Below are 23216 nucleotides of genomic sequence, written 5' to 3' on the forward strand. Positions count from 1 at the left end.
TCTTTCTGTTTTTCTTTGATCTCTTTGAAATGTAGGCCTAGTAATGGTATTGCTTTCTAGGATGGTTGGATCAGTTCAGAACTCCACCAGTAGTACATATGTGCCTCTTTTTTCCACATATCCTCCAATATTTGTCACTTTCGTTGACTGTCACATTAGCCAATCTGATAGGTATGAGGTAGTACCTCAGAGTTGTGCTAATTTACACTTCTCCAATCAATAGTGATTTAAAACATTTTTAAAGCTTTGCTTTATTTTTCTAAAAATTGCCTGTATATATACTGTGACCATATATCAGTTGGGGAATGGCTCTTATTTTTATAAATTTGACTCAGTTCTATTCTTGGTATATATTAGAGAAATGAGGTCTTTATTAGAGAAACTTGCTGCTTTTTAAAATATTAGTTCCTTGTCCATGGAATCTTTTTAGCAAAATGTAATTTACTGATTATCTCTTTTAATTATGTCTGTTTTGTTTTTCCTATCTAAGATCATGTTTGCTACGCCTCTGTTGTTGTTGTTGTTGTTGTTGTTGTTTTTTACTTCAACTGAAGCATATTAGATTCTGCTCTAGACCTTTATTTTAATTCTTTGTGTGTCTTTCTCTTTTATTTATTTTAACCAGACAATTGGTTTCTGGATGAAGTTATTATAAAGGAAGGCCATACCTCTGTTACTACTCATGTCTTTGCTCATCAAAACTGGATCAGCAAGCATTTGGAAAAAGAATTTAGTGAAGTTATAATTCCACTGAAAGGTAATACTGGTCTTGCTATTTGGATACCACTATGTCATTACTCAATCTAGAAAAGAATATAATAGTTTCCATTATGCAAATAATCCAAATACAATACTTGTGGATCTGAATAGTGCTTCAAATTTCCATATGAACAGGATTCATTAACAAGGATTCAAAAGTTAATTTACTAAACAGTAAATGAAAATGAGTAAAGTTAGAGGATTAATACCTTGAACCTTGTGTTTTATGAGCTTGCTATAAAACGGGAATAAATATATCAAGAAAAATAAAATAGTGCCTTCAGGCTTGAATGTTGGTCTGACAATATTTTATGAAATGTTTCTGAAATATTGAGGGGAGGTTCCTGAATATGATTATCTATCAGAGGACTGTGTTAAAATTGAAAATAAAAATAATTTGAATACCATAATAGTTTATCTGGATTTCTACCCATTTACCATCCATTAAAATAATAGAATCTCAGAATATTAGACCTGAAGTGTACCTTAGAGACCATATTGTCCATCCTCTTTGATTTACAGTTGCAACTGAGGTTGAAAAAGGGCACAGAATGGAAGATAAATGATTGAAAATGTCTGGCATATACCTATATTTCTAATCCACAGACTGAGATCCTGTAACCCAATCAACTTTAAACTCACTGTGTCAAAGTTCATAAGCATTTTTTTGTTCTATTTTGAACTATAATTTGTCATGAAAATAAATAAAATGAAATAAACACAACAAATTCAATAAAATGTTATAGAGACATACTAAAAAGTAACAGAGACCATCTATTCCAAACATGTCTTATAGGCGAGGTCACTGAAGTCTTGAGAAGTTAAAAGGCTTGTTTAAGATTCCAAAGCTAATTTGTGATTGAGATGGTTGTTAGAACCCAGACCTTCTGACACTTGATGTCAAAAGTAAGCTGTCAGTCTAGATATTCAACATAACCAAGTCCTTATAAGTGGGTTCCTATCTTTCTATAACTTTTTTTGTTTGCTTGTTTCTTTGCGGGGCAATGGGGATTAAGTGACTTGCCCAGGGTCACACAACCAGTAAGTGTCAAGTGTCTGGGGCTAGATTCGAACTCAGGAACTCCTGAATCCAGGGCCAGTGCTTTATCTACTGCGCCACCTAGCTGCCCCCTTTCTATAACTTTTTTATGAAGAAAATTGTACAATAATGTTTCTTATAATTTCATATTTTCTAAAATATAAATGTTATTATATGTATTGATATTTTAATAAGAATTTTTATTTTTGCTTATGTACAATTATGAATTCATTTAACATATAATAATATATTATGTAATGTAATTAGATATTGTGTACAATACATGATCCTAGTGGAAATCAAAATTAGCTCCAAACTTATAATTCATCTTCTAATTATACTTCCATAGAGCTTTTTCTCATAAAGATAACTGACAGCTGTCTATTGTTCACTAAAAACCTACTTCAAAGCCTAGTAGCCTATGAGTAAAATGATATAAAATAGGGGAAGGATTGCAAATTAGTCAACCCATTATTTTCCTAGAGATTTGTGAACAATGCAATATGCCTCTTTAAATAATACAAATGGGGGCACATTGCTAATATCATAAGTATTATTTAAAATTCTCAAATTCATAAATGGCAGCAAGATGAACATTAAAAAATAGAAAATCCTCCATCTACCCTGAGCTACAATTGGGAATACTGTTGATTAGCCCTATATATTCTTGTTATATGCAAATGTCCAAAGTATCTAGTTTTTATTAATGAGGAACTCTCAGAAGAATTAGGCACCATCTAATACATCACTTTCTAAAACCCTTATTTCTTCATCATCATAAGCCTAAGAACTTCCATGTATTATTTCACTTGATTTTCACAACAACCTTGTGGAGCAAATAGTGAATGTATCATCATTTCTATTTTCCCAATGAAAAAATTGAGACATCAAATAGCTGTCCTTGAATCAATTAGTCATAAAGCCTATGAATTGAGACAAAATTCAAAGGATTTTTTTATTAACTTACACTAGCTCAGAAGGCTTCCCTGGCTTCTCAGATTGTCATTCAAGGACTGCATAGCCAGCTTTATCTACCACTTCCCTCTGTGAACCCTGTGCTCCAGCTAAGTCATATATGAGGCTTTTTGTCTCATATAAACCGCATACGTGATCTCAACTTCAGGGCTTTACTTATCTTATTTCTCTCCCTTTTGTTGATCCAAATTCTCACCATTCATTCATGGCCTATCTCTTGTCCTTTATAATCTAGAATGCCTTTTGAAAATACCATAGACCCCGCTGATCTCTCCCTTCTTTGAATTTCTAGACCATATTTTGTCTGAAACGCCAATTGTGTCCCTCAATAATGTAATAACTTGCGTGATTGCTTCTTCATGTGTGTTTTACTTTGCAACACTTAGCATAGGTACTTTATAATGAATAATGAAGCTTTTATTTAGTGAGTACTATGTACTAGGTACTGTGCTAAGAGCTGGGGATACCAATGTAATCCACTAAATTAATCCTTGTTCTAAGATGGTGGGGATAAGGAATGGGGGGGGGGGTGGAGAGAATACATAAAGGGGGCATAGAAGGGAGGGAAATAGGCACACAAAGGCACAGTTTGGAAATGGCCTAGGAGTAAATGTGGAGGTCCGGTACTGTGGAAGATAAGGTGAAAGACCATTATTCAGAAAACAGGGTCCTGGAGGCTAGGTCTAGGTTCTGATGAGAAGAATATGAGAAGGATACATTTTTACTGAGCGTGTGTGTTTTGGGGTTAATTTGCTGCAAAATTGGGAATACGTTGCTTAAATAGAATTTGTACATCTGTCTAATGATTAAACGGAGTATTTTGAGATTTTCAAAAGCTTCTTTTTATTTGCTCTTCACAATAGCACTATGCAGTAGGTGCAATAAATATTATTTTTCTCAATTTATAAATGACTGAACTGAGGATCTGAGAGGCTTATTTGTTACACTGTTACAAGTTTCAGAGGCAATGTTTGAACGCAGGCCTCAGTCTTGTGGTAAAATATGAAAGTTTTTAACAGTCGGCTAGGATAACTGAAAGATGCCAGTTTTTCAAGGACCACCCTTTTGGGGAGGAGATGAACAGTCCGCCTGCTGCGCATGTCAGACTGCCTGCCGGGTACAGTCCGCCTGCTGCGCATGTCAGACTGCCTGCCGGGTTTTTTGACTTCCGGGGTGGAGAGAAGGGGAGTAGCCTTTTTTGCCGGCTTGGCGGGACTCCGGGCGGCGCGGCACAGACGGTCTGACTCACTCCAAAGGTGGCCTAAATCGGTTTGGTGAGTTTTTATAAGGAATATAGACTAAGCCTAGATTTAAGACGATTTGTACTGTATTTCTGTTTTCCTATCCTTCTAATCAACAACACCTTATATACAATAAAGGCTCTATCTAGAAAACCAGAAGCTTCTTCCATTTACTAGTCTGGGAGATGAATTAAGGGAAGGGTTAAGTAGGGGAGATTTATGATCTAATATCCAATTTTAAATCTCACAGTTTGGCGACCCCGAAGGGACCTTAAGGACCCTCCCACCCTCCCTAGTTTGGCCATAAGCCGGCTAATTCGGTGGATTTTCCAAATACCCCCCCCCCCCCCCCCCCCCCCGCGGACTTTCCCTTTGTCTAATCTCCCTTAAAGACTTTAAGCCTCTAAAAGTCTTGCTTTAAACAGAAAAGCCAGCCCAGTTTAAAGGGCAAGATGCTCGAATATTCTACCATCCCTTTGATTTTTCTCATCGGAATGTATTGGGACAGCATAACATCCCGACTTAGAGGAATAGTTTACTCAATGGTCCTTCATAACATTATTGGTTTTTTCCTCATTCAGGCAGCAAAAAGTTTTTTGTATAATAGTATACGTGAGAATCTTTGGGAAAATACGTTTAATATAAGTAGAAATTTTATGCCTGCAATTGAAATACCTTTTAATACCACATCCATAGTTCATACGACTAAGGATTTTATTTTTTTTTGTTGTTTTTTTTTTGTTTTTGTTATTATCGTTGTTTTTGTTATTATCATTGTTATGATGTGGGGGAAACTCTCACATATGGAGAGAGACCTCAAAATGGCTGTTTCTACTAGAGATGATCCAAGTTCAGAATCAGATCAGCAGAAACTACTCCCTCTGCAGGAAGCTATAGAACATAGTAAGAAGGGAGTGCCAATTCAAGTCAGAAAATATAGCCCCTTTAGACCAAGTGACTTGAGCGCATGGAAATCAATCATCCCTAGTTTTGAGAAAAATCCAAACACTGTAATTTCACAGTTAAGGACTATATTTAATGCATATCAACCCAGTTGGGCTGATGTTACTTGCCTTTTGGAAACTTTACTGTCCCCAACTGAGATTACAGATATTATCTCAGCAGGAAATGCCCTTGTTGCGAAAGGTAAGGCCGATGTGGAATGGCCTCTAAAGGATCCAGAGTGGAATTATAATGATGATAGGGATTTCCAAAGATTAAAAGATGCTAGAGAAACACTTCTTAAGGGAATGGAATCTTGCTCTAGAAAACCGGAAAACTGGCAGAAATTTTTAAGCCTACCTCAGGAGGCTAATGAAAGACCAAACAGATTTTATGATAGACTTTGTGAGGCCGCTAGACAGTACACCAGATTGGATCCAGTAGATTTAAGAGATTCCTGTATCATTCTCAACACATTTGTTTATAATTCACTGCCAGAAATACGCAGATACTTTCTGAAACAATGTCCAGACTGGAGAAATCTCTCAGTAGATAGAATTAAGGAACTTGCAAATTATGTCTTTGACTCACGTGAGGAAGATCCAGATCACCCTAAACAGAGCATTCTGGCACCAGCGATTCCTAGTCAGCCATGTGGACACCGGAACAAGGACACTAAGGTGTGTTGTTACTGTCGTAAGGAGGGGCATGAATTGAGAGAATGTAGGACTTGGAGAAGAAATTCTAATTCTAATTACAGGCGAAATCAAAATAGAAATAGATCTTTTTGGAGGAATACAGAAAGGCAGTACCAGAATAATGGTAACCAAGACCCCCCTCAGAAGAGGACACAGGAATGATGGTGTCTTGGGGAGGAATGGAACATAGATAATGAAAGCCATATATTCCCAGATCCGGATTTTTTGAATGCACTTGTGCCAGTCCATTCACCTCCCCAGAGTAATGAACCACATGTCACCTTAAAAGTGGGGGAGACTTATTATGATTGTCTGCTAGACACAGGAGCCTCTAAATCAGTATTAGTAAGCAAACCAGATGCTGGGTGTAGACCTGTAGGATTTTTGAATGTAGTGGGAGTCTCAGGAAAGAGCCAGAGAGTGGCAAAATTGAATCCTCGCATGGTATCTATGGGGCCCTTAACAGTGGAACATTCATTTTTACTCATGCCTGATGCCCCTGTAAATTTATTAGGTCGTGATCTCCTTTGCAAGCTTAGAGCAACCATATCTTGTGCTCCAGATGGGGCTGTCTCCTTACAATTGCCAGAGGATACTGTTCATTTATTACCAATTTTACTTACAGAAGCTCAAGGAACAGCAGGGGAGGTATCCAAAATCCCCTCTGACATTCCTGAGTCTTTATGGGCCTCATCCCCTAATGAGGTGGGGCTCCTTAAGTCTGCCATGCCTGTTACCTTTAAAGTTAAGGGGGGACCACCCCCCTCCATTCCACAGTATCCATTGTCTAGGGAAGCAATAGAAGGGATCACCCCTATAATTGAGGCTTTGAAAAGCCAGGGTATTATTATTCCATGTCATCACTCTCCATGCAATACTCCCATTTTGCCAGTTAAAAAACCCAAGCCTGGGCCAGATGGTAAACCTGTTTATCGTTTTGTGCAAGATCTTAGAGCGATTAATAATTATGTTATTCCTAGACATTCCATAGTTCCAAACCCGGCTACGATAATTTCATCGATTCCCTATGAATCTACATGTTTCACAGTGGTAGACCTTTGCTCTGCCTTTTTCTCCATACCAGTACATGAGGACTTCCAATATTTATTTGCTTTTACCTGGAAAAATAGACAGTGGACCTGGACTAGACTCCCACAGGGATTTGTAGACAGTCCCACATTATTTTCCCAAATTTTACAGCAGGATCTGGCCTCTATTACCTTTAAGGGCTCCATACTAGTACAATATGTTGATGACTTACTTTTGGCCTCTCCTAATGCTGAAATTTGTCAGGAAGATAGCCGTCACTTACTGCTGGAGCTGCACAAGAGAGGACACAAGGTTTCCAAGACAAAGGTACAATGGTGTTTGCCCCAGGTAGAATATTTAGGATTTATTTTGGCTGCTGGAACTCGCTCTGTCTCTTCTAAGAGAGTCCAGGCCATTCAACAACTCTCTGCCCCCACTACTAAGAGGCAGTTGAGAGCCATTCTGGGAGCAGCTGGGTACTGTAGACAATGGATACCCTCTTTTGGTGAAATTACTAAACCCCTCATAGCTCTTACAAAAAGTTCTGTTCCAGACAGTTTACAGTTGGATCCCCAGCATCTCTCAGCCATAAAAGAATTAAAACGGGCCTTGTTATCAGCACCTGCCCTAGGACTGCCAGATTATAGTAAGCCTTTCACTCTCTTTGTGCATGAACAAAGGGGGGTGGCTTCTGGAGTCCTGACTCAGTCACTGGGGCCTAACCAACGTCCTATAGCCTACTATTCAATTCAGCTGGACCCTGTAGCGGCTGGAGCGCCACCTTGCCTTAGAGCAGTGGCGGCCACAGCGCTTTTGGTAGAAAAAGCCTCTGATTTGGTCCTAGGTAACCCTCTAACTGTGCAATGCCCTCACGAAGTGGAGGCTCTCTTACTACGTCACAGGACACAAGCCTTTTCAGATCAAAGGCTGGCTAAGTATGAAATAACCCTGTTAGGTAATGAGAATATCACTTTAAAACGCTGCACAGTTCTTAACCCAGCAACACTACTCCCTAACTTACCATTCTCGGGGGAACCGTTGCATGACTGTGCTTCTTTAGTTGATATGGCTGAAAAACCCCGTGACAATCTTTTTGATACACCTTTAGAAAATCCTGATCTTGTCCTCTATACAGATGGTTCCTCATTTGTGAGAGAGGGAACCCGTTTTACTGGAGCTGCTGTAGTTTCTGATTATGACACCCTCTGGGCAGCTTCTCTGCCTTCCCATTTTAGTGCACAGGCTGCTGAACTTGTGGCTCTTACACAGGCCTGTAATATAGCTAAAGATAAGAGTGCCACCATTTTTACTGACTCGAAATATGGCTTTGGCATATGCCACTTTATTGGTATGATTTGGCGTCAACGAGGCTTTCTAACATCCTCGGGCAAGGCTATTGCCAATGGGGACCTTATCAAGGACCTCTTAGATGCCCTAAAACTGCCTTCTTCCCTAGCCGTTGTACATTGCCCTGCCCACACAGGGAATAGTGATCCTGTTTCAAAGGGAAATGCACGAGCCGATTCTGCAGCCAAGCTAGCTGCATTAGAAGCTCCTGAACATGTATTTAACCTTTCACCTTCTGAGGATATTCCTTCCAACCTAACCTATGACGATTCTGAAGTAGAAAAGTGGAAAAAGAAATTTAAGGCGAAACAGATCAATGGCATCTGGGTGTCTCCGGAAGGTAAGCCATTTCTTCCCCGGAAATTCTACCACCAGGTATGCCTCTCTGTTCACAGAAAAGGCCATTTTGGTACACAAGGCATTGTAGACTCTATTAAGAGAACCTGGATAGCACCAGGTGTGACTAATACAGCATCTCGAATCTGCTCGGGCTGCTCCACATGTCAGTCTTATAATCAGTATGCTTTTAAGGCCAAAGCTTATGGAGGGCGTCCTCTAGCATATACACCTTTTGAGCACTTACAAATTGATTATATTACTATGCCAAAAGCAGGACATTATAAATTTTGCCTTGTTATAGTTGATCAGCTCACTCGGTGGGTGGAGGCCTTTCCCAGCCCCCGAGCCACAGCTGCCTTTGTTGCCAAAATTCTTCTTAAAGAGATAGTACCTCGTTTTGGCCCACCAGCCCGCATCGATTCTGACAAAGGCACACATTTCACTGATTCGATTTTATCCCAAATCTACTCTTTCTTGGGAGTGACTCCAAAATTCCACACGCCCTACCATCCACAAAGTTCAGGCCAAGTCGAACGTATGAATAAAGAGCTTAAGAGTATGATTGGCAAATTATGTACTGAAACCCATTTGAAATGGCCTGATGTTCTACCATTGGCATTATTCTATCTACGAAGTAGACCAAGAGGAGAACTTCATATATCTCCTTATGAAATGCTTTTTGGTCACCCTCCTATCCAAGCTAAAACTTTTTCCCCAGTTTATACATCACTGGTGGGAGGTGATACTTCTGTTGCTTCCTATATACAGGAATTACAGACCAGGCTACGTGAACTCCATGAGGCAGGAGCTGTGGTCCAGGCAGGACCATTAGACTTTTCATTGCATAACTTCAACCCAGGAGATAAAATATATGTAAAGAATTTTCAGAAAACCAGTGGAACTCAACCTGCCTGGGAAGGACCTTTTCAGGTATTATTGACAACTCCTACTGCCATTAAAATTGGTGAAAAAGACTCATGGATTCATTGCTCTCATATAAAGCCTGCACCATTCATAGGTGAAGAGATTTCAGATAGACCTGAGGTAGACACTAAAGAGGTAAAAACCCTAAAGATAGCAACTGTTAAAGAGCAAAGAGAGTTCAGAGGAAAAAGGCAGTTCCCATTTAATAATCCCACTGATCAGTTAAATGCTTTGGGACTCAGTCTTCGTAAAGTATCAGGAGACGGAAATTGCCTTTTTAGGGCTTTAGCAGACCAGCTAGAAGGTCACTGTAGAAATCATCTCAGACACAGACAAGAAGCTGCTTCTTATATGATTAACCATAGACAAGAGTTTGAGTCTTTTATAGTAAATGACTCCCCTTTTGAAGAATATGTTGATGAATTAAAGAAATTTGGAAAGTGGGGAGGAAATGATACAATTGTAGCATTTGCTAAGCAGCATCAGCTGAATGTTGTGGTTCATCAATTAAATCAGCCTTTATTGAAAATCAGTGGCACAGACAAAACTGATGCTAGAGAACTCCACATTTTCTACCATAAAGAACATTATGACAGCATTAGAAAGATCAATGACAATTCAGAAACCCCTGCCACTTTGGCATGCAGAGAATTGGGGAACCAGTTAAAACAATGTGGCATACCCCAAACTCTAGCAGCTTAAATACCTTAAAATTTAACAAGCATTTCCTTCCACAGGCAAAAGCACTGAAGCACATGGCCTAGTTTTCTGGCCCACCTCAATTTCTCCCACCCTTTTCCCTACCCTATACCTATTTTTTTTTTAATCCTTTTTGCTTTTTGTTTTGTTTTGACTTTTGAAAGGCACTGAAAAGACCTGGAATTCACCACACCTTTAAATTCTTTAAGAGCACAAAAGGGTGCTTAGCGAATCTTTTGCCTTTTATTTTTGGTTTTTGGTTTTGCTTTGTTTTTTTTTTTACTTTTGTTTCTTTTGCTTTTCTTTAAAAACCCGATTTTGTAAACTAAGTGACTTTTCAAAGGCATTTTAAGTATATGCTATTGAATATTGAATCTTGCTTATTGAAGTCTTATTTCTTTTTGATGAATTAATCACCACTTTAAGTATCTGCTACTGTTATACTAGAGAATTCATGTATAAGATGATGTGGTCTACTTGCTAAAAGAAGATTATGTAATAATGTCTAAAAGAAGATTATGTAACAATGTCTAATATAATCAGCTATTTACATTCGTTTATTATTTATATGTCATTATACTCTGGGTATGGTTTGGAATTATTGTATATATCACTAATATATTCTCAGTTATGCAGCATAGCACACATTTTTACCATCATATTGTCTTTGGTGAAATTAATGAGATTTCAGAAATATGGAAACTTATCATTTCAGAGACTAACTTGCTGTGAACTCTGATGCAGGCCCTGGAGAGAATATATGTGCAACAAAAGGAGAGACAGGTATACATAAGTCCATGGTTTGCTTATGATGGTGACTATGTAGAGCACAATTACTAGGCACAGTCCAGTATTCATCCTCTCTCCCTCCTAATTTAACCTAATTTAACTGAACTTACTTATCTTTTTATCTCACTCAGTTGAATTCACCTGTGGCCTAGCACAATCACTGGCTGTCTCGGAACCATGAGATATGGTATGATAACCTTTCCATAACATTTTCAGGTGTCATGAACACATACTAAATTTGACTTTGATCCAGACACATGGTGGTAAAAAGTGTTACTGATTGCAAAATGCTATGCTAAGGTTTAGTAAAAAAAAAAAAATACAGCAATTCAAACAGTTAAAGAAGAAATCCAGCTTTCCAGACCAGAGTCCAGAATCCAGAATCCAGACCAGAGTCCAGAATCCAGTTTTCCAGACCAGAATCCAGTTTCCTCCTGATCACATCTTACCACTTCAAGAAGACAAGAGAACTCAGAGACTTTGTATGAACTGTTTTGCTTTATTAGCTTTTACTATCTCCTTTCTGTTATATACTATCTGTAACATGTACTCTCTGCAGAGGCTCTCCCTTTGCAAGACTAATGTCAAAGCGTCGGTTCATGAGGAAAAAAAAAAAATCGTCCCTCTGGACAAAACTTTCCTCTCTTCCTTTTCTGTATTGTTGTTCGCATATTATTAGTCAGCAGAAGTTATTATATTCTTTTTACTGTTCCATCAAGGAAACATTCCATTTCTTGAGGAAGCAAAGGGGGGAAATGTGGTAAAATATGAAAGTTTTTAACAGTCGGCTAGGATAACTGAAAGATGCCAGTTTTTCAAGGACCACCCTTTTGGGGAGGAGATGAACAGTCCGCCTGCTGCGCATGTCAGACTGCCTGCCGGGTACAGTCCGCCTGCTGCGCATGTCAGACTGCCTGCCGGGTACAGTCCGCCTGCTGCGCATGTCAGACTGCCTGCCGGGTTTTTTGACTTCCGGGGTGGAGAGAAGGGGAGTAGCCTTTTTTGCCGGCTTGGCGGGACTCCGGGCGGCGCGGCACAGACGGTCTGACTCACTCCAAAGGTGGCCTAAATCGGTTTGGTGAGTTTTTATAAGGAATATAGACTAAGCCTAGATTTAAGACGATTTGTACTGTATTTCTGTTTTCCTATCCTTCTAATCAACAACACCTTATATACAATAAAGGCTCTATCTAGAAAACCAGAAGCTTCTTCCATTTACTAGTCTGGGAGATGAATTAAGGGAAGGGTTAAGTAGGGGAGATTTATGATCTAATATCCAATTTTAAATCTCACAGTCTCTAATGACTGAGTCTAGTGCTCTTTCCATCCTGTGATCCTGATTGTTACATCTGATTCTCTCTCTCTCTCTCATTCTAGAGGTAAATATGACCCCTGCAGTAATAAAAGACTCCCATGTTATCAGCAGAGGTCAATGGCAGATGTGGCTATCTGCATTTCCCCTACCAGAAAATGTTCCAGATATTCAACTGATTGTATTTGGAATGAGAGGAAAATCTCCTGCACAGAAAATTAAGAACATGAAAAATGATCCATTTTTGGTAAGTTTACATTAATGTTACCTTTTGTTTATATCTTGCCAGTGTTTCAAATAGTATTTCAATAGGTTGCTTGAAAAACAATAATAACCACAACATTTGGACTGTCTCCCAAATCTTGTAATTTGCTGTGTCAATCTCACTTATTTGATAAATTTAGTCACTGCAAAAATGAAGAAATCCTACAGAGAGAAATGGTCAGCAAAACTTTCAGAATGCCTTTTCAGACATTAAAGGGTGCAGAAAAATGCACAGTGCCTAAAAATTGTTTTGAGTCATTCTGCCAAATCTCAGACACCATCATATCTTGGCTGCCTTCTTGATAATTCAGTCTAGCTGTTTAAAATCCCCCCTCCCTAAAGGATGGAACTTTCTAATGCTTTAGCAAGAGTGTTATGAGGAACTAGCACTGCTCATATGTCATCCTTTTTTAGAGACTTCCAGAGACATAAAAAGCATTTAATTATATTATGGAAAGATCAGTGTTCCTAAAGTCTTTCTGTTAACTTTAGATTTTTTTGTTTCACAGTTGCACATTGATGACATTGGTGACATCACAAAAATTTCTTTTGTATTACCTGACTCATGTTTGAAGAAAGGAATTAAGCTACAGAAGGTACTGTTCAGTATTGTGTATATGTTATATTTAAATGACTGCAAGAAATATATCATTCTTTGAACCAAAGCTTTTTGGAATATTAAGTTCTGCATAGCTTAGAAATAAATCATTTTCCCAGTAAATAAACATATTCTTCCTACCCCTTAAGAAAAGGTGAATAAGATATTGTAAATCTACGGTGAGAAAGAAAGGCCGTCAGAGATCTACATCATTACCTGTCATGGAGAACACCTCTGACTGAAATTCACAGTGAGGAGGTTGGACTAGAGGACCTCTGAGTTCTCTTCCTTTTCTACGTTTGTGAATTGTGATCCTAGGATATACAACCCCAAAGGAGGTGAGGTGTGAGTATAATGAGAGAGAATATACAGGTTACACTAAGGCCAAGACTCTGTTCCCTCCCAGGATCTTTTGCTAAGAGGAGAAAGGATTTCTTAGACTACTTCTAAGTACAACAGTTTTGTGATAGAGAAAAGATCAAGGACCTCAGGGCCTGGTTGAGGCACTGTTCCTATTTGATGCTGGCCCCTTCCCTTTTGATTCCTCTTCATGCTGCTGTTTGTAGACGAGTATAGAGTTTTAAGCAGCTACTTTACTTTACAGACCTAAGAAAACATATTATCACCTACAAGGGTATGAATTGGAGAACTGAGTGAAATGCGAGGCACTATTTGATGCAGAATTTTTACTTGGATATTATCTTTCTGGCTTCCCATCAATCCCATTCCTATACAAACATTCTGTTTTCCTATCCAATCTATCTTTTTTCTTCTTATTTTTTTTCTATTGTGAGTTTTATGTCATTAACATTTATAGAGTGATCACTGTGTACAGGACCTTGTGCCATAGCTGACTATATCACTCATTTGGGACACAATTTTTGTTTTAATATTTATTTTTTGCATTGCTGCACTCTAATGTGGGAATGACTTATCTTCCTAACTAGATTGTATATGTTTCATATTCCATGACATTACTTAGATAATACAGAATGGTATTCTGCAAATATTAGGCACTAAATAAATTTGATGAATGTATGAATTATTTAACTTTTAAAGACCAAATTGCCCCTTCCCTCACTATTCCCTAATCACATCCTTCCTTTTTAATTTCTCCTTTTCTGAGTATGAGTGTCCTTTTTAATATCACGAAAATCCTGTCACACTTAATTTTTGGAAAGAAGATGAATGTGAAATATTTGTCTTCATGAAATCATTACTGATCTAGTAGGAATGAATGAGTTAAACCCTGTCCCCATACTGGTCTTCATTACAGATTTATTTTTAGTTAATTCTTGTCTATTATAATATATCTAGCAATTAGGCCCAACTGGAAGTAATAGTAATAAGAAAATGTTGTAAGGGGCTAAAATTCTAGCTAGTCTGTCTAAAATATCTGAGTGGTTGCCAATAAATTATAAGCTTTAGCAAGAGTTAGACTTTTAAGCATTTATTAAGGAGAATAAGAATTTGGTAAAGAGAGAGAGAAAGGCCTAGATTCATCTATCTATTAAAGGGAGAGCGCATTTCTAGCTCCCTTCTCCACCCGAGTCCTGAAGAAAAAGAATGAGAGAGCCAGCCTCGCTCTCTCTTCCTCACACCAAAGAGCCGGATGTCTTGCCCTCAGACACCTTCTCCTCATGGCAGAGCTTTACTACAGTAAGTCTCCAGCAGGTGGCGTGATTCTAATCATTACAATGTACAACTTTTCTTACTTTATGAGTCTTGAAATGGACAATTATGTTTATCATTAGATAAACTCAGGTATGATACATATAAAAAATTCTAAACCTTCTAGAAAGCACTTTTAAAACGTCATCCTAGCTATCTAGCAAAATGACTGAGATAGATTAGAAATGTGTCAAACACACTGAAAAACATTAGTATAAACATCTTAAAGGATTTAAAGAAAAGAAATCCCCACAGAAAAAAGAAGAGTAACTAAGGAAAATAACAAGCAAATAAAAGTTTGACAGATTTAAGAAATAATATGGGATGTGAGAATTCTAGGAGAAAACTCCATAATAAGAGAACAACTCTGTAATGTTTCTAAATGGAACCTTAGGAAACAGAATGGAATAACCACAAGAATTCCAGGAGTTGTTGAACAAAAGACCTTAAGACAGCAATGAGTAAAATTTGGGCACTTAATGTAATATTTTAAAGGTGATCTATGGCTTAGAATATGAGCTAAGGATCCTGGGCAAAACACTTAGCACCTTTTAAAAATAGAGAGTTTAGAACTCAAAAAATTAAGTGACAAAAATAAATATTAGAACAACATCAAAGAAAATAAAATTTGAACACCATATGGGATATCTACAATCTAAAAAAAATTAGAAAACATGATTCTAAGAAATGATTTAAGTAAAAACCACTGATTTTTTTTTTCAGGATAAAAAACATAACTAAACAATAAAAACTCCTTCAATATCATATTTCAGGAAATCACAAATTAAAATCACCTTGAAATTTAGGAAACAGCGGTCAAAGGACAGATCAATGGTATATCATAAGGATGACAGTGAGAATATATCTATCCTCATCCCTAAAGATATAGTAATAAAAGCAAAAGATAAAAGAAAAAAAAAAGAAAAGAAAAATGGGGTGGTACCCTTTAGGTGGGGAGGGAAGAATTGGGTCTGAATTTGAAAAGGAGACTGCATCACTGCCAAAAAAACTGAGGCTAATACATTTTTTTTTTTTTTTTTGGTGAGGCAATTGGGGTTGTGACTTGCCCAGGGTCACACAGCTTAGTAAGTGTTTCTGAGATTGGATTTGAACTCAGGTCCTCCTGACTCCAGGGCCAGTGCTCTATCCACTGTACCACCTAGCTGTCCTGACTAATACATTTTTAAGAAGTGTTTGTGGGGAGTCAGGGATTTGGGTCTCTGTTGGGAGTGAAGGACGAGATCATGTTTTTCTAATACAAACTGATACATAGTTCTATAGAAAAAGGAATAGGGTGAGAAAAAATGTATAACAATGAAGGGGTATGTATTTATATGTACCATCTAAATACATAAGGGAAAGTCTAACTGAAACTAATTGGTAAAGAAATATATTTTTAATCAGTCATCAAAACTATCTTGTACTGGATTTTGAAAGAAATAGCTTATCAGAACAATAAGCTACATGAACAATACCTAGAAATAAATTCACATTTGCAAAACTCAAGAAAACAAATGCCTAGGGAAGGAACTCTTATTTGATCAGCATTGCTGGAAAACATTCTGGCAAAAAACCAAACCACACCAAACCAAAACCAGATTTCATATGTCCTACTTTATAATATAATAATTTTAAAGTAGATGCATATTCTCAATATAAAGTATTGCACTTTATATAAGACAAATTAAAGTAGAATATGGTTACATATTTCACAGTTTTATAGAATTTTATTTTAAATAATAAGGCCAGGAATAGAAGAAATCATTAAAGACAAAATAGTTAATTTGGGGTTTATATAAAATTGGAAAGCTTTTGCACAAGTGCAATCTATGTAGTTAGATTTAGAGATATGATATGGATTGAAAAACATTGCATTAAATATATCTAATAGAATCCTGCCTTCCAAGGGGTAATTGAAATAAATATTAAGAATAAATACAATTCTCCAGTAGACAATTGGTTGAAGGATGTAAAAAAATTCAAGAAGTTCAATCAATAACTGTCTGAAAATTGCTCAAATAAATACTAATCAGTGTGGTGAAATTTAATTCCATAAGCATTTATTAATTACCTAAGTAGAAGGCACTCTGCTAGGGTACTGGTAATATGAAGATTTTTTTTTAAAAAGAGAATAATAATGAATCTTAGTAACCATAAAGTATCATCTCATCCCCATTAAAATTTTAAAAAGAAACTAAAAGACAAGAAAACTCATCATTGGAGAGGACAAGGTTGAAGTTCTCAATTTTTTTGGTCTTAAGACCCTTTTGTACTGTTAAAAGTTATTGAGGAACCCAAAGAGCTATTAAGTGGATAATATCTATTGATTTAGAAATTGAAACATAAAATTTAATAATATCATTAATTCATTTAAAATAACTCTAAGAAACTTAAGTGTTAACATAAATAGCATGCTTTTAAGAAAAATGATGAAAAATTGGATTAGTTTTCCAAAACAAAAAAATTGTGAGAATGGTACCATTACATTGTTTTACATATTTTTTAAATCTCTTTAATGTTTGACTTAAGAAGAGAATACAATTATTGTGTCTGTTTTTGCATTCAATCTGTTGTAATACTTTGTTTTAATTGTATATGAAGACCATCCAGTCTCCCACAGATTTATAGTTAGAAAAGAGAAAAGTATTTTAATGCACAAATAGCATGCTAGTATTATTATGAAAATTAATCTAACCTTAGGGACCACTATCCTCCCCCCCCACCCCCCAAAAAAGGATATCAGAGACCTCTAGAATTCTACATGCTACACTATGAGAACTATTTAACTATGGAACTAAAAATATGCTATTTCACTCATGGATGGGTGAGTAGATTCAACCATTCTGCAAAACATTGTAGTATTATACAAGCAGATAATATCAAGTGTTTGCTTTATCAACATTCCTTAAATTTTTACTCAGTGTTGAAAATAGTGATAGTTTCAATACTGTAGATATTTAAATGACCAAAATCTCTGTCTGATGAATAGAAATAAATTAATTTATAAGACTTGAATTCTTTTCTGTTGCCTGCAGCTCCGGCTCAAAGATATGGACACGAAGGAAGAGCTGGCCTTTTATGTGGCAGACCGGTGGCTCTTTGATGAAGATGGATCAGAAAGCGTGACGGAGCTAGCGGCAATCAGGCCAGAAAAGGAACCCCTGAGAGGTATTGCTGCTAAAAATAAGAAATAAGCCTCCAAATGTTTTTTTTTTCCTGAAATGTTTCATTAGGTCACTCATTTCACATTAAAGGGGAATCTAATCTTAGAGAAATCTCTATCAGTCACAAAGACTTTCAAAATGTTTTAGTCTTACTCCTCCTTATAAGATTAAGGCTAAAAATAATAACATCAAAGATTTAAAACTGGCAAGGACTTTTAAGTCTATCTTGTTCAGCTCCCTCATTTCAGAGATGACAAAATTCAGGCTCAGAAAGATTCTATGACCTTTCCCAAAGTCACACAGGTAGTAAGTGGCAGAGCTGGGATTTGATCCCAGAACCTTTTATTCCAAATCAAGGATACTTACTGCTGTGCATAGCAAAATGCTTATCAATTTGCTAACTTAGCAAACTAGCTTTATTCATTCATTTGAAATGTGGAAGTGTTTGTGTTTGGTTTTTAATGATCCATTGTGGTAGAATTTTTTTTAGCAGAGTAAGATATATTTTTTTAATGGTCAATATGTTTTGGAATTTGAAGTTAAATAAAAATGGAAGAAGGTCTGAATCTGGGAAAATGTTGATGCACATAATAGCTAGTCTTTATATAGTGTTTTTTATATAGTATTTTGTTTTTGTTTTTGTTTTGTTTTGCAGGGCAATGAGTGTTAAGTGACTTGACCAAGGTCACACAGCTAGTAAGTGTCAAGTATCTGAGTCTGGATTTGAACTCAGGTCCTCCTGAATCCAGGGCTGGTGCTTCATCCACTGTGTCACCTAGCTGCCCCCTTATATAGTGTTTTAAAGTTTGCAAAGTACTTTATATATATCTCACTTGTTCCTTTCAACAACATCAGGATGTAGGTACAGTTATTATTCCTATCTTACAAATGAGGAAACTGAGGCAGGTAGAAGATAAGTGACTTGCCCAGGGTTATAAATCTAGGAAGTGTCTAAGGTTAGATTTAACTTTAATTTCCTGACTGTAGGCCCAGCAGTCTATCCGTTTTTTGCCTAGCTGTACCTCAACATCTTCCTCTCTCTGTATGAGTTGTAGAAATAAAGTTTATGTATACATACATACATACATATATATGCTCATGTGTGTATAGATTATATAATATATAAATGTATATGTTTACAAACTTTTAATATATATTAATTTTATATATAACTTTTAATATATTATTTATTAAATATATACACACACACACACACACATATATATATATATATATATATATATATATATATATATATATATATATATATATATTTGTGGCAATCTCTATCACTAAGTTATGTAGACATGGTTGGGCAAAGACTTAGCATCTCTTCTGCTTCAGACCCAAAAGGTTGATGAAATTCGATGGTGAAAGGTTTCATCACTTTTTTCTACAGTTAACACTGCCCTTGCTAAAACATTTTTGTCATGCTGCCTAAAGGAGCATATACTACCTAACAATATGCTGTCATCTAGACTTCATGGTAGATAATAATTATTGCTATCAGTGGGAAATGTTAATGCATATTGAAGGGGCGAGTTGAGCCACTTCCCCAGACCACATTAATTGGTAGTGGCAGCAATTATCTCACTGAGAGCCTAATACCCAGTGCTGCTGATTTGGAACAGACATGGGAATCTCCCATTGTGGTTCTTTCTCTCCTTGTTCATAAAATTCCAGAACAAAGAAGGAAGGACTAACTGGATTTCAAAGCTATAATTAATACAAAGAGAACTAAGTAGCTTTTTTTCTTCTCACTCTGAATGGAAATTAGTGTACGAGCATGCATCTAAAGTATGGAATTTGGGTAACATTCGAAAATGGAAACTCATCACCAAAGACTCTCAGGCTTGGGGTTTTCAGTCTACTATTCCTTCTGGTATTCCTCAAAGAAGGAAGGTATGTTATATCATATTTGAGTGAAATATATTAGGTCTTGAACTTGAGAAAATTATAGACACCATTTTTTCACTTCAGGTATAATACCATGAACATAGCTGATACAAAATATAGTTCAATCCCTTTATTTTACAGCTAGGGAAAATGAGACCCAGAGAAGTGGTGATTTGTCCAAGGTCATATAGGTATTAGCTAGTAGAGCCACCATTCAAACATAGTTCTGATTTCAAATGCAGTACTTTTCAATTGACACCACACTATTCAAGGCCTATGGTTGTTATTTCTAACACAGTTATTTAAATTAGCAATTAAATGGATGAATATTTATTTAGCACTTTCTCTATATAAACCATCGTATTAAGCATTGGGGATTCAAATAGAAAAGTAAGACAACCCCTTCTCTCAAGTAGTTCACCTTCATTAGGAGGGAAAAAATGCATAAGGAAGGTTTCACCTGTAACTTAGGTAGAAAGTTCCCATGGCCCTTAGAGTACAGTGACAACACATATGGTGATGCTTGAGTGTCTTCTAGAATTTCATTTCCACTGGCAAAATCATGTGTTTCTGATCCTGAACCATTTGACATTATTAAAGAACTTTGGTAACAATAATAGCTTTATTTTCTGGGTCTTCAATAGATGTGGTTGTGGTAGCTGCAGGAGCTGTTGCCAGGCTGCATGTCCAAAGGGTTCCTTCCCAGGATGACTGAGGGTGCTAGGCTGGGAATATAGCTATTCTAAAGTCTCTTGGTTTCAGGGTCCTTAGCTGTCTTCACCATAGTCTGAGGGGGTGATATTCCAGGAAGTGGTGGTGGTGATTCAACTCACCTGACACATGTTATCTTCCTGCTTTAACTATGCCACCTTGACTACCCTGTTAGTGGCAGTTGATGGGCCATTGGTAGTGATGGCCAACCCCTTATACATAGAAGTTTTCTCTCTGGATTATAGCTATGATGGCTGGACAAGAAGGAAAACATGTGGTCTTGGAAGTGCTGCCACCCCCAGGGCTCCTCTGCTTATCTGCCCCATTGGTGACAATTAAAAAGCAGGTGTTATTTGTGGTGATGAGGAAGGGCCCCTTTCTACAACTTCTTTCAGTGATACCTAGGGGGTGAGGCTAGAAATAGATCTCATGGCCTGGGAACACTCCTATCCCCAGTGCTTATGGCTAGCTGCACCACTGTTGGGAGCAAAGTTGGCAGTCAGGGGTATAGGAGTAGGTGGGGATTTGACTCACCAGGTATGCTGCCTCATATCTATCCCCCAAGCTACCTTGATAATTCACTTAGACTGGCCCACTTGTACTAGGATTACATATTATTTATCCTGAATGTGCTTTTCCACAAAAGTTTACTTTGTATTTTTCTGTTTATTTGTTTATAGATGTGCTTTACTTAGTTAGTATCCACACAGGGATACAGCCGGCATCAGGAACTGATGTGGATATCTTTATCACAATATTTGGGGAAAATGGAGACTCTTGTCCAAGAAAACTCAGACACTCTGGGTTGAATTCCGGTTTTGAAAGAGGCAAGGTATAGTTTGAGCTAAAGGAAACAAATATGTGTATTTCTGTACATGTTTGTATGTGTGTCTATGTATAAGCCATTGGATACATGATTGCCTTTTAGAAATGTCTTTTTAAAAAAGAATGAGTAAGATAGAGGTGACTAATTTTAAAGTACAGCTTCCAACATGCAGTAGGTGAATAACAAATATTGATGATGATAAAGTTATAGATTTTTGTCATTATCACTGTGATGTTAACATTACTATTATGTTAACAGTACTGTTATAGCAACATTACTATTAAGTAAAACAAAAATAGCTGTTAAAATGGTGGTCAAACAATTATTCAGACATAAATAGAAAAAATAATGAATGATATTGTGAACTCCTTTGATAATTTGTGAATCTAATCTTTTGAATCAGGAATGAACATGCTTTATTTTTCTTATTTCTGCTTTCTTATTTTAAAAAATCATTTTATTTTACATTCAATTATACTCACCCCCCAGCCTCCCCACCTTCCTGTGTAAAAAAATTATTTTTTATCATAAAAGTATATTATTGTTTTCCAGTTTCATGTAAAGATAGGTTTTAACATTTGGTTTCATAAGATTTTTAGTTCCAAATTTTTCTCCCTCATTCTGTTCCTTCTGCCCTTCCCAAGACAGAAAGCAATATGATATGTGTTATATATGTACAATCACATTAAACATATTTTTGCATTAGTCATGTTGTGAAAGAAAAATGAGAACAAAAGGGAAAAACCTCAAAAAAGAAATAAGAAAAAACAACAACAAAAAGGTAGAAACAGTATGGTTCAATATATATTCAGAATCCACAGTTATTTTTTTCTGGAAGTGGAGAACATTTTCAATTATGAGTTCTTTGGAATTATCTTGGATCATTGCACTGCTGAGAAGAGCCAAGTCTATCACAGTTGATCATCACACAATTTTGCTGTTACTGTGTACAGTGTTTTCCTGATTCTGCTCACTTCAATCAGCATTCACTTCACTTAAGTCTTTCCAAGTTTTTCTGAAATCTGCCTGCTCATCATTCCTTATAGAACAATAGTATTCCATTACATTAATATACCACAACTTGTTCAGCCATTCCCCAATTGATGGACATTCCCTCAATTTCCAATTATTTGCCACCACAAAGACAGCTAATATAAATATTGTAAAAATATTTTTAAAAATTCAGCAAAAACCTCCTTCATGTCAGTTATATCAGATAGCACAAGCAATACTCCATACTGATATTCACATACTTCTTCAATGAAAGGGAGAAAATGCATTTCTCTTCTCTGAAGCCTGCCCCCCCCACCCCCACCAAGTTAGGTCCCTATAATAACATACTGTTTAGTATCATTCTATTTGTCTTTCCATTTACATTGTTATGTTCATCTGGTATATTGTCTTCCAAGTTCTGCTTACATTACCTTATAGAATTCATATTTCTTCCCAAGTTTCTCTGTACTCTTTATATATAATAACATTCTGCTATATTAATGTGCTACATTTTGTTTAGCCATCTTCCCATTAAGTCACCTGTTTTATTAAACTGTTTCCTTTAACAATAAAATTTTGTTGATGTATTGTTTGCAAATCACCACATTTTCCAATGATTCTTTCCATCTCTTCTCACCTTCCTAGAGAACTATCTCTTATAACACATGATAAAAAGGAGAAAAAAAAGTTCCATAAAACTAACATATCAACCAAGTCAAACTTATATAGTATTTTGTTGCCATAGCCCCCACCTCTGCAAATAAGGGAATTAAGGGATTTTTTTTTGTATCTCTTCCTTACAAACAAATTTGGTTCATAATTTCATAGCATCCAAATTCTATTATATTGTTGTCATTGTTCTTTTCATTTACATTTTTGTAGTCACTTTTATCTGATTCTACCAACTTTACCTTGTATCAGTTCATACAAGGCTTCTCTGTATTCACTATTTAATTTGACATAGGAGGAATATTTCATTATATTCATGTATCACAATAAA

General features: G+C 36.6%; 1 protein-coding gene across 1 annotated transcript in view; it reads left to right on the forward strand.

Annotated features, from left to right (window-relative positions):
- Positions 1–23216, forward strand: part of RP1 (RP1 axonemal microtubule associated) — a 715393-nt gene that overhangs the window by 534409 nt on the left and 157768 nt on the right. Inside the window, exons 40-44 of the mRNA XM_043976222.1 lie at positions 626–757; positions 12159–12340; positions 12867–12953; positions 17662–17794; positions 21078–21229. Of these exons, the coding sequence (XP_043832157.1) occupies positions 626–757; positions 12159–12340; positions 12867–12953; positions 17662–17794; positions 21078–21229 (686 nt within the window). The remainder of the gene's footprint in view (positions 1–625; positions 758–12158; positions 12341–12866; positions 12954–17661; positions 17795–21077; positions 21230–23216) is intronic.

This window comes from Dromiciops gliroides, chromosome 1, assembly GCF_019393635.1.
Source record: "Dromiciops gliroides isolate mDroGli1 chromosome 1, mDroGli1.pri, whole genome shotgun sequence".
Lineage (NCBI taxonomy): Eukaryota > Metazoa > Chordata > Mammalia > Microbiotheria > Microbiotheriidae > Dromiciops > Dromiciops gliroides.